Below are 11,544 nucleotides of genomic sequence, written 5' to 3'. Positions count from 1 at the left end.
GTTTTCCAGTTACCTTCGGAGTTGTGTTAATTGTGTTTTGAACGTCTTTTGTTGTCCATTTTCCTGTCAAGTGTATGAGGATGTTCAATCCTTTAATCATATTAATGTTTTAATGCTCTTTGAATATAGTTTGATTTGTTTACTTCCATGTTTGCTGTTAATGGTCAGTCGCTGAATGTACTCACTTCAACGTCCATCATGGCATGAACTTATATCAACTCAATGCCCCACAGGGAACCAAGAGGACACAGTAAATATGGTGAGTCAGAAATGTGACCAAATTCTATCCAATTAAAATGACTGTCTGTATGATGACTCAACTGTTATGACCAGTCAAGGCAGAGAGTAGGCTAATGCAGACGTATGGTATTAGCCAGAGTTGACTGAAGAATGCAACACATAGACAGATGGAGAAACAAATGAATAACGTAGGTAAACCGAGTCATCAACAACAACAAAAATGATCCCTTTCAAAAGTGACCACACTGTGTTATTGCCGGCTCGAAGGGATCCAACTGAAAAGGCATTATTTATGCCTCCTGCCCACCCCTACCTGCTCGCTCTCTCTCCACTCTGTTTGGTCTCCACATAAAAGAGGGTTGCCAGGTGAACAAAGCAATGGCTTGACAGGGCTTTGGCCACCTGTGGTTGACCAAACCTTTCAATCAGCAAGGAGGTGAGTGAGGCTGTAGTCATGCATGTAACTTACAAAAAACGAATTGGGTTATTCGAGAGAATCGTACCTTATTAGAGGCTAGTGATGGTACCGTTTAATTAGAGAACTGTTAAGAACGCAGTATGCAAATATGATTCAAATATGATGTGAAATGTGTAGATATTGGCGTGGTTATAGGCCTTCAGGCTTGTGGCATACAAACTTCTCTACCTGCGCCACTTGTCATACATACAGTATATTCTTCGTGCCACAGAATACTGTCAAAAAAGTTCCCCTGTTGCTTAGATACAGTAAATATTAACACACATTGCTTCAATTTCACCATCTCAAGATTATGAGGGGTGAGCTGGTGACATAGGAATTTGAGACAACAGAGATACCTAAGAGAGGTCTCAAAATCTGTCTCAGTGGGAATAACAAGACCATAAAAGATATTTAGATCGTCATCAAAACACAAATTCTTCTCTGACTCCCGTGTTGCCATGGGAACATGACTCATCAAAACAACTCACACAGCTTACCTGTAGCAGCTGGAGGCGACTCATGAGAGCTATTTTCACACTGCTTTGTCTGCCAGCACACTGTTAGGCAGTACTAAGCTTTGATTTTCAATAACATTTCACACCAGATGTCTCATAAAACACAGAAGAGACACTCACTCCAAAACTACTGGCTGGATTGAAGGTTATATGGCCATTAACACTATTATTCTGTGAGCTGAGGTACTGTGATGTTCTATGATTGTTTAGGCTCATTAGGACAGGTTGGGCTAAAACAATGATATGAAGTACTCTCAAAAGGTGAGAAGCAACAGTCAAAGGAGGGAGAACATGCAATGAATATGACAGGATTTCTCACGCCACATATCAGAGAGCCAATGCTGTTACACAAAATATCTATCTGTCTGAACATTCCAAATGGTTGTTCCCTGTTGAACGTGGCCCAGATCAAAGTCCAATTTTGGGGTGGAGTTCCCCTTTAAATATAGAATGCAAGGACCTCATTATTTTTAATGGATTGTTATTTTCCAGTCTTTCTTCAAGTCTTTGTTATGCCATTTGCCTCTTTCAAGGTAGCTATTAAAAATCAACAGCCTGGTGTCTTGTTCACAGTCAACTGACAAATAAACAAAAGGTTAAATAAAGTGTCACACATCTATGTGTAGGCAGTTAAATGTCAGTATGCTAGACTTGGAAGCTGTTATGAGTTTATTGTTCTAGTGTCTGGGGTTTCAGGTAAGGTGTCATACACTGCTCTTTAAGGTAGATATGCTATAGGCAGGCCATCTGTCCCTGGCTGCTATTTCCAGTAAACAATACACAGAGCTGCCAATAAACATTAGCCTACCCCAGAGCCATATATTTATATGCTAAATATATACATATACAGCCAAGAGTGTGCAAATCTGTCACCAAGGCAAAGGGTGGCTACTTTGAAGAATCTAAAATATATTTGGATTTGTTTAACACTTTTTTGTTTACTACATGATTCCGTATGTGTTATTTCATAGTTTTGATGTCTTCACTATTATTCTACAATGTGGAAAATAATAAAAAATAAAGAAAAACCCTGGAATGTGTAGGTGTGACAACTTTTGACTAATATTTACATAAAATGTACAGTATATGGCTCTGGCGTAGCCTATGTCTATAGCTGCACTCCCATTGGGTACGTTTCTATTACTTTCCATTCAGGTTCGAATGGCATAAGATACACTGTATGTCAAATTAGTGCCTTAGGATGGGGTTGTTGTATGTCAAAACCCTTTTTGGTTCCAAGTAGAACTCTTTTGGAGTTCCATGTAGAACCCTTTACACAAAGGGTTCTACAGGGAACCCAAAAGAGTTCTACTTGGAACCAAAAAGGGTTCTACCTGGAACCACAAAGGGTTCTTCAGAGGGTTATCCTATGGGACAGTTGAATAACCCTTTTGGAACCCTTTTTTTAACAAGAGTGTACTTTCATGTACTTCACAAAAGGCTTCTATGTTAAGGTTGCTACAGTATAGGTACACACCAACTGACATCCCAGTTACATTGTCAGCCTTCGGGGAATAACAGGGAAATAACGCCACTTCTTTTGGTCATCTGAAGCACTTTAGTTACTCTACTACGGTGCCATGTCTATTGGTTTGTGTGAAGCTCAACCATGGTTACAAAACAGCTAAAGTACATTGTCTCACACCTGAATGGAAAGAAAGCCTGAACACTGTGATGCACATTGCAAGCAATATAGAAGTGCAAACTCAATGCATTGAATTGACTGACAGACACCTCTTCATTTCCGGGATCCATTTTTAGTTGATGCCAACTCTGTGAATCCACCTGCTTGCTTAGGAGACATTACACATCCACTATTGATAAGTGGGGTGATGTCAACCCACTGGACACAGACGTCAATTCCACGTCTATTCCACATTGGTTCAGCGTAATTTCATTGAAATGGGATGGAAACAACGTTGATTCAACCAATGTGTGCCCAGTGGGAAGTGTGCAATCCCCCATTAGACTAGACTGTCAAACATGTACCGTCTTTTATGGATGTATGCACTTTCACTCTTCGGTAAGTCCTCATAGATCCTGTGAACGAAGAAAGACCATCAATCAAATAGCAGAGCCCTCCTTCAACGAGGTCACCGTCAGTGTAAACTCAGAACTGTTATTACTTCAGACCTGTTGTCTTTAAATAGCTGGGCTAACAAATCCAACTACGTGAACTGTGCAATACCCCACACACTACCCCAGGACCCTTCAAATTGTGTCTCATTACTGCTATTGAGGAGTTATGTGAGCTATAGTACCTTAACCTCATCGGGGCTGGTGATATTAATAATCTACAGTAACTAGCAGACTGGTTCAGAACTGGAAATGTTCAAGATTCAAGATTGAATAGTTCATTGCCATTCCAACTGAAGTGGTAGGGAATTTGGCTTAGTGCAGCTCATAAAAACCGGTACAAAAGATTCATATTCATTTGCAGAGCCTATATATACAATAGCGGCAGTACATGGTAATGCATGGTGTATTTTATATTTTAACAGTACATGGTAATGCATAGTGTATTTTATATTTTAACAGTACATGGTAATGCATAGTGTATTTTATATTTTAACAGTACATGATATTGCATACTGTATTTTATATTATAACAGTACATGGTATTGCATATTGTATTTTATATTTGAACAGTACATGATATTGCATACTGTATTTTATATTATAACAGTACATGGTATTGCATATTGTATTTTATATTTTAACAGTACATGGTATTGCATACTGTATTTTATATTTTAACACTACATGGTATTGCATACTGTATTTTATATTTTAACAGTACATGATATTGCATAGTGTATTTTATATTTTAACAGTACAAGGTATTGCCTATTGTATTTTATATTTTAACACTACATGGTATTGCATACTGTATTTTATATTTTAACACTACATGGTATTGCATACTGTATTTTATATTTTAACAGTACATGGTATTGCATATTGTATTTTATATTTTAACACTACATGGTATTGCATACTGTATTTTATATTTTAACACTACATGGTAATGCATACTGTATTTTATATTATAACAGTACATGGTATTGCATATTGTATTTTATATTTTAACAGTACATGGTATTGCATATTGTATTTTATATTTCAACAGTACATGGTATTGCATACTGTATTTTATATTTTAACACTACATGGTATTGCATATTGTATTTTATATTTTAACACTACATGGTATTGCATATTGTATTTTATATTTTAACACTACATGGTATTGCATACTGTATTTTATAATTTAACACTACATGGTATTGCATTTTATATTTTAACAGTACATGGTATTGCATATTGTATTTTATATTTTAACACTACATGGTATTGCATATTGTATTTTATATTTTAACAGTACATGGTATTGCATATTGTATTTTATATTTTAACAGTACATGGTATTGCATATTGTATTTTATATTTTAACAGTACATGGTATTGCATACTGTATTTTATATTTTAACACTACATGGTATTGCATATTGTATTTTATATTTTAACAGTACATGGTATTGCATATTGTATTTTATATTTTAACAGTACATGGTATTGCATACTGTATTTTATATTTTAACAGTACATGGTATTGCATAGTGTATTTTATATTTTAACAGTACATGGTATTGTATATTGTATTTTATATTTTAACACTACATGGTATTGCAAACTGTATTTTATATTTTAACACTACATGGTAATGCATACAGTATTTTATATTATAACAGTGCATGGTATTGCATACTGTATTTTATATTTTAACAGTACATGGTATTGCATATTGTATTTTATATTTTAACAGTACATGGTATTGCATATTGTATTTTATATTTTAACAGTACATGGTATTGCATACTGTATTTTATATTTTAACAGTACATGGTATTGCATACTGTATTTTATATTGTGACACTACATGGTATTGCATACTGTATTTTATATTGTAACAGTACATGGTATTGCATACTGTATTTTATATTGTAACAGTACATGGTATTGCATACTGTATTTTATATTTTAACAGTACATGGTATTGCATACTGTATTTTATATTGTAACACTACATTTACCATATTATTGATTGTAATGATAAGAGCCAGATGGACTCTGTGGGGGCTGGATTTGATTACGCCTTGTGGAATAATAACAACAATTAAAAATACAATTGGACTAGCAAAACCCATAGCTATAAGAGACTGACCTTTATTGGACCCCATTGGCTGATATCAGTCTGTTGTCCATTACAGTGCTGCTATTCTGGCTTTTGGAGTTCGGTAATAACAAAGCTCTTAAACTTCACTTTATGTTTGATAAAATATACTGTACTTACATCATTGAGGCTGCCGATGAGGCTTATAGTAGTAAGGTGGCACATCATCATCATCAGGATGGGTCATATAGATCCCCATATAACATTTACTTCATTAGCATCAGTGACGAGTTAATTAGTCTCTGGCATGTACATGATGCTAGTAGGCTGCTAGGGATGTGCTCTACTTTCCCTCCAGATGAGGTAAGAATCATCATTTTTATGGTATGCCTCTCTTTGACATGCCCATCTCCAGTGAAATACTACATCATATTATAATGAAGGAATCTAACTATTGTGGCTGCATGGTTTTAAGCAAGGAAGTTATGTGCCTTCTCTTCCAACCATTAATTCCTTATAGGCCATTATTGGTGATATGCATTTTTTTTTTACTACTCAACACATGAGACATATTTCAGTTGTAACAACCTTAAACAATTGCTCAGGGTTAATTAATAATTCATAAGAGTGAAACAGATATATTAGCCTGTTTCCTTACTCGCCCATCCAATGGGTGCCCTTTGGCCACGGGAGACGCGCCAAATTATTGGATATCCCTCATGTAGGCCTATCATTGCGTCATGTGTCGCAACGCGACTTGGGAAAGTGTCATCAATAGATACGGATGAAGGGAAGTTGTTTCTGTGAATTAAAAATAATCATATCTGTGTTCTGATGTGTATGACCTCACAAACACACTCGTAAATGACTAAAATAACGAATGAATCAATGGAGGAACCAAAATAACTTCCCAATGTTTTAAAACTCCATGTATGACGTTTTATTTTTCCTCACGTGATAGCTAATTGTAACATTAACATTCAAACGAATTTGCACTAGACAGGGCAGGCTCCAAACAGTCATCTGTTTTAGTACGCACGTTCTGCGCACAAAGGCAGTGGCGTACGTCGCAGTCTCACTGTTTTCATGCTGAGGTAGTCGTAGAAGGGAGCGGAGATACGAAACATTTTCCCATGTGTTACCCAAACGCTCAGTTACACATGCCATCAAATTTTGTTACAAATACTTGTGTGGTGTGGGAGTAGAACACTCCATACGGTTAAAGAAACGAAATGGTCTGGCGCTCGTGGGGCGCGCGCGGTCTCCCCACTTCAGCACTCTGGACAGCGCTCCACCAACTTGGAGACGGCGAAACTTGTAGGAGTTAAATTCTGGAATGACGACCTTGGAGATAAACGACGGTGCAATCATGGTGGATATTAAGTGTATATTATCTACAGGTGCATGCAAAACGCAAGTGGACTTTTTCAAGTGAGACATGGACTTTGCGGAAATTATCTTCACGTTGTTCATTGTTGTGGTCGCAATTGTCTCGTTGTTGTCGAACTTGCTGGTGCTGCTATGTTTTGTCCAGAGCACCGAGATCCGCCGACAGGTACCGGGTATATTCATCATGAACCTGTCTTTTTGCAACATACTTATCACCCTTTTAAACATGCCATCGACATTGGTGGGGATTGTCAGAAATCACCAGCCTTTTGGGGATTGCCTTTGCCATACAGTGAGCTTTCTGGAGACCTTTTTGACTGCGAACACTATGTTGAGTATGGCAGCACTCAGTATAGACCGCTGGATAGCAGTGGTGTTCCCCTTGAGTTACTCCAGTAAAATGCGCTACAAGGACGCAGTGATCATGATGTGCTACTCGTGGCTCCACTCCCTCACGTTTTCCCTCATCGCCCTTCTGTTCTCCTGGGTTGACTATAGCCACATTTACGCCTCGTGCACATTGCATTTGAGCGAGGAGAGCGACAGGATCAAGTTTACAATTTTCACCGTCGTTTTCCACGCCAGTAGTTTCATGCTCTCCCTGCTGATCCTGTGCTTCACATATTTGAAGGTGCTAAAAGTTGCACGCTTCCACTGCAAGAGGATTGACGTTATAACCATGCAGACGCTGTTCTTGCTGGTGGATATTCACCCATCGTACGTATGCTCCTTTACTTAAGAGGTGTGCGATCAATTGCCGTTATAATGTGCAATGTTAGCTTTACAGTAAACTATAGATTCAATCCTGGGGAAACATGCTTACTGTAGGTGTTAATTTTTTTAAATTCAAATGTAGAATGTTTCGTCATTTATTCTGCTGGACTAATATCAGTTAATTCCTATTTTCAGTGTGAAACAAAGGTGTCTGGTAGAACAAAAGAGAAGGAAACAGAGAGCCACCAAGAAAATCAGCATTTTCATTGGGTCATTCATCATCTGTTTTGCTCCCTATGTTATTACGAGGTAAGTGGGTTTCCAGTCTAGGGGAGACAGGCAGCTGAACAAACAGGAGTGTCATTCACCTACCTTAAACACATCATTAAAGGGGTTATTATAGAGGTTATGAGATTAACACATCGCCAGGTGAACACACTTTGATAATACAACTGGGTTTATGAACAGTAAAGGCAAAAGCTATCATCGCAGGGTTTACTCTGTTTAATAACTTTGCCACCCCAGCAAAATAACAGAAGAATGATCAGCAAAATTCAGTTGAAAGATGAGGCAGGTCTCATGTAAGGTTGAGCAATGCACAAATTAAGGTTTAATTCAATTTCACCCGATTCGTTTTTGTTGTTGCGCGTTTATGATCTCCATCTGTATCTGATACATCCTTCATTAAACCATCAATTATCTGTCGTCATGTCATTTCACTGGACCACCATGAGACGACAGTTAGCACACAGAGGCATTCATTTCCACCGACACACAGCATGACATAGAGCAGCTGATTTGAATAACCAATTCGTTATGAAACTTTGAATCAGCTGTGTAGTCATGGAGCAAAAAACTAGTTTGGAAAAGCTTGGCCTAGAGGGAATATAGCATTGTAGTTTACATTTGACATTTTAGTTATTGAGCAGACTCTCTTATGCAGAGCGACTTACAGGAACAATTAGGGTTAAGTGCCTTGCTCAAGGGCACATCGACAGATTTATCCTAGTCAGCTCGGGGATTCAAATCAGCAACCCCCCCCTCCCCCACACACATATTGCAAGCAAAACAGTTTAGTGGCCTCCCTCTTGATAATGGAGAGAATTTTGTTTAGTTTAGAGTTAATTTTGTGCAATTCTACACATTTTGCCATGGGTTGTAGAGAAAATGTTGCTATTTTAAAGCTAATTTCCTGAAATTCTACACATTTTGCCATGGGGTGGAAATAAATGTTTGCAGTTTTAATATGAGACTGACTAACAAAATCAATGGGGGTCCCCCGGCCGGTAATTTGATAACACGTTTAGATAGCTGGCCACTAAAGTAACTTAGCAATCAAACAAATGTTAGCTGACATGGGCTAATTGACTGACTATCAGTGACTGACATAACAAGACTAAAACAGCTGATGCACAACCAAATTTAGAAATTGCACCTTGTGTATTCTACTATTCTCACTCAACTGCTTCATTGGCATTCCTGCATATACAGTGGGGCAAAAAAGTATTTAGTCAGCCACCAATTGGGCAAGTTTTCCCACTTAAAAAGATGAGAGAGGCCTGTAATTTTCATCATAGGTACACTTCAACTATGACAGACAAAATCAGGGAATAAAATCCAGAAAATCACATTGTAGGATTTTTTATGAATTTATTTGCAAATTATGGTGGAAAATAAGTATTTGGTCACCTACAAACAAGCAAGATGTCTGGCTCTCACAGACCTGTAACTTCTTCTTTAAGAGGTTCCTCTGTCCTCCACTCTTTACCTGTATTAATGGCACCTGTTTGAACTTGTTATCAGTATAAAAGACACCTGTCCACAACCTCAAACAGTCACACTCCAAACTCCACTATGGCCAAGACCAAAGAGCTGTCAAAGGACACCAGAAACAAAATTGTAGACCTGCACCAGGCTGGGAAGACTGAATCTGCAATAGGTAAGCAGCTTGGTTTGAAGAAATCAACTGTGGGAGCAATTATTAGGAAATGGAAGACATACAAGACCACTGATAATCTCCCTCGATCTGGGGCTCCACGCAAGATCTCACCCCATGGGGTCAAAATGATCACAAGAACGGTGAGCAAAAATCGCAGAACCACGCGGGGGGACCTAGTGAATGACTTGCAGAGAGCTGGGACCAAAGTAACAAAGCCTACCATCAGTAACACACTATGCCGCCAGGGACTCAAATCCTGCAGTGCCAGACGTGTCCCCCTGCTTAAGCCAGTACATGTCCAGGCCCGTCTGAAATCTGCTAGAGAGCATTTGGATGATCCAGAAGAAGATTGGGAGAATGTCATATGGTCAGATGAAACCAAAATAGAACTTTTTGGTAAAAACTCAACTCGTCGTGTTTGGAGGACAAAGAATGCCGAGTTGCATCCAAAGAACACCATACCTACTGTGAAGCATGGGGGTGGAAACATCATACTTTGGGGCTGTTTTTCTGCAAAGGGACCAGGACGACTGATCCGTGTAAAGGAAAGAATGAATGGGGCCATGTATCGTGAGATTTTGAGTGAAAACCTCCTTCCATCAGCAACGACATTGAAGATGAAACGTGGCTGGGTCTTTCAGCATGACAATGATCCCAAACACACCGCCCGGGCAACGAAGGAGTGGCTTCGTAAGAAGTATTTCAAGGTCCTGGAGTGGCCTAGCCAGTCTCCAGATCTCAACCCCATAGAAAATATTTGGAGGGAGTTGAAAATCTGTGTTGCCCAGCAACAGCCCAAAAACATCACTGCTCTAGAGGAGATCTGCATGGAGGAATGGGCCAAAATACCAGCACCAGTGTGTGAAAACCTTGTGAAGACTTACAGAAAACATTTGACCTCTGTCATTGCCAACAAAGGTTACATAACAAAGTATTGAGATAAACTTTTGTTATTGACCAAATACTTATTTTCCACCATAATTTGCAAATAAAATCATTAAAAATCCTACAATGTGATTTTCTGGATTTTTCTTCTCATTTTGTATGTCTTAGTTGAAGTGTACCTATGATGAAAATTACAGGCCTCTCTCATCTATTTAAGTGGGAGAACTTGCACAATTGGTGGCTGACTAAATACTTTTTTGCCCCACTGTACCTATGGGCAAGAATATTGTAGCAATGTTCAGTTTATACATATTTATTTTGAAGAAATATGTTCATAGATTATTTTTCCTAACGTATAAGGCTTGTTGCCAAAGCTGTTTTTCTGGCCCATCCGTATATCCTAATTTATTCTATTCTACCTTGTAACCTTAGAGCCTCATGGCATTTCATAGAATACCAACTGAATTATCACCAAACACTCTCAAAAGCAAACAGAACATCTGCCTGCAAGATAAATACCATGCTTTGAATATTGGGTAACTTTTGCCCTTTCTAAAAGGCTATTTGCGAACTCTAACTTGACCTCTGCCTTCTCCTCAGGTTGACCGAGCTGCTTCCCTTCGTGGGAATCAACCGCCACTGGGGAATTGTCAGTAAGTGCCTGACATACAGCAAGGCGGCGTCCGACCCCTTTGCCTACTCCCTCCTGCGTCTACAGTACAAGAAGGTCCTGGTTACCGTTGTCAACCGGTTGCTGCGCCGTGACCTGTACCCCTCATCTGGCCACAACAGCTCTCTGGACACAGAGAATGACTACTCTCTCCAGAGGATCAGTTAATGTCACCATTATAGACATAACAAATATACCACAGACAGACAGACCCAAAATAAATGTTTCCTCATGGAAAGAGGGGAGGTGAGAGAGAGAGAAGGAAGAGAGCAAGAGAGAGAGATGGGAGAAAAGGGGATTGTAGGAAATAGGAGAGAGGGAGGTTGTGGGAGGGGAAGAGGTGGGTGAGGTGGATAGAAGGAGACAGCAGAAAAACAGGCGGGGCAGATAGTGGAAGAGAGGGCAAGACGGATAGACTGCACAGAGAATGATCGCGTTCAGGGACATTTGCTCCAGACGATACTGGTAAACAAGGGAGTCTGATGATCCATGATTCACTGGCAGAGCCACACACACACACACACACACACACACACACACACACACACACACACACAC

At 39.0% G+C, this 11,544-nt stretch overlaps 1 protein-coding gene across 1 annotated transcript; it reads left to right on the top strand.

The window, feature by feature from the left end:
* Positions 1-6,827: 6,827 nt before the first annotated feature.
* On the top strand, positions 6,828-11,294 carry LOC135515382 (G-protein coupled receptor 26-like). The gene is made up of 3 exons (XM_064939056.1): positions 6,828-7,495; positions 7,688-7,801; positions 10,917-11,294. Exons 1-3 carry the CDS (start codon positions 6,828-6,830, stop codon positions 11,152-11,154), a joined length of 1,020 nt encoding a protein of 339 aa, XP_064795128.1. The 3' UTR covers positions 11,155-11,294.
* Positions 11,295-11,544: the final 250 nt, after the last annotated feature.

Source organism: Oncorhynchus masou, chromosome 27 (assembly GCF_036934945.1).
Source record: "Oncorhynchus masou masou isolate Uvic2021 chromosome 27, UVic_Omas_1.1, whole genome shotgun sequence".
In the NCBI taxonomy this organism is placed as follows: domain Eukaryota; kingdom Metazoa; phylum Chordata; class Actinopteri; order Salmoniformes; family Salmonidae; genus Oncorhynchus; species Oncorhynchus masou.
The sequence above is the reverse complement of the archived record's forward strand: the minus strand, read 5'-3'. Positions and strand labels throughout refer to the sequence as shown.

What these genes read in the sequence shown, in the direction of transcription:
- LOC135515382 (XM_064939056.1), top strand. Translation starts at nt 6,828, where the DNA reads ATGGACTTTGCGGAAATTATCTTCACGTTGTTCATTGTTGTGGTCGCA. An exon ending in CTGGTGGATATTCACCCATC is followed by an intron (nt 7,496 to 7,687) that starts GTACGTATGCTC and finishes TCCTATTTTCAG; the next exon opens with TGTGAAACAAAGGTGTCTGG. An exon ending in GCTCCCTATGTTATTACGAG is followed by an intron (nt 7,802 to 10,916) that starts GTAAGTGGGTTT and finishes CCTTCTCCTCAG; the next exon opens with GTTGACCGAGCTGCTTCCCT.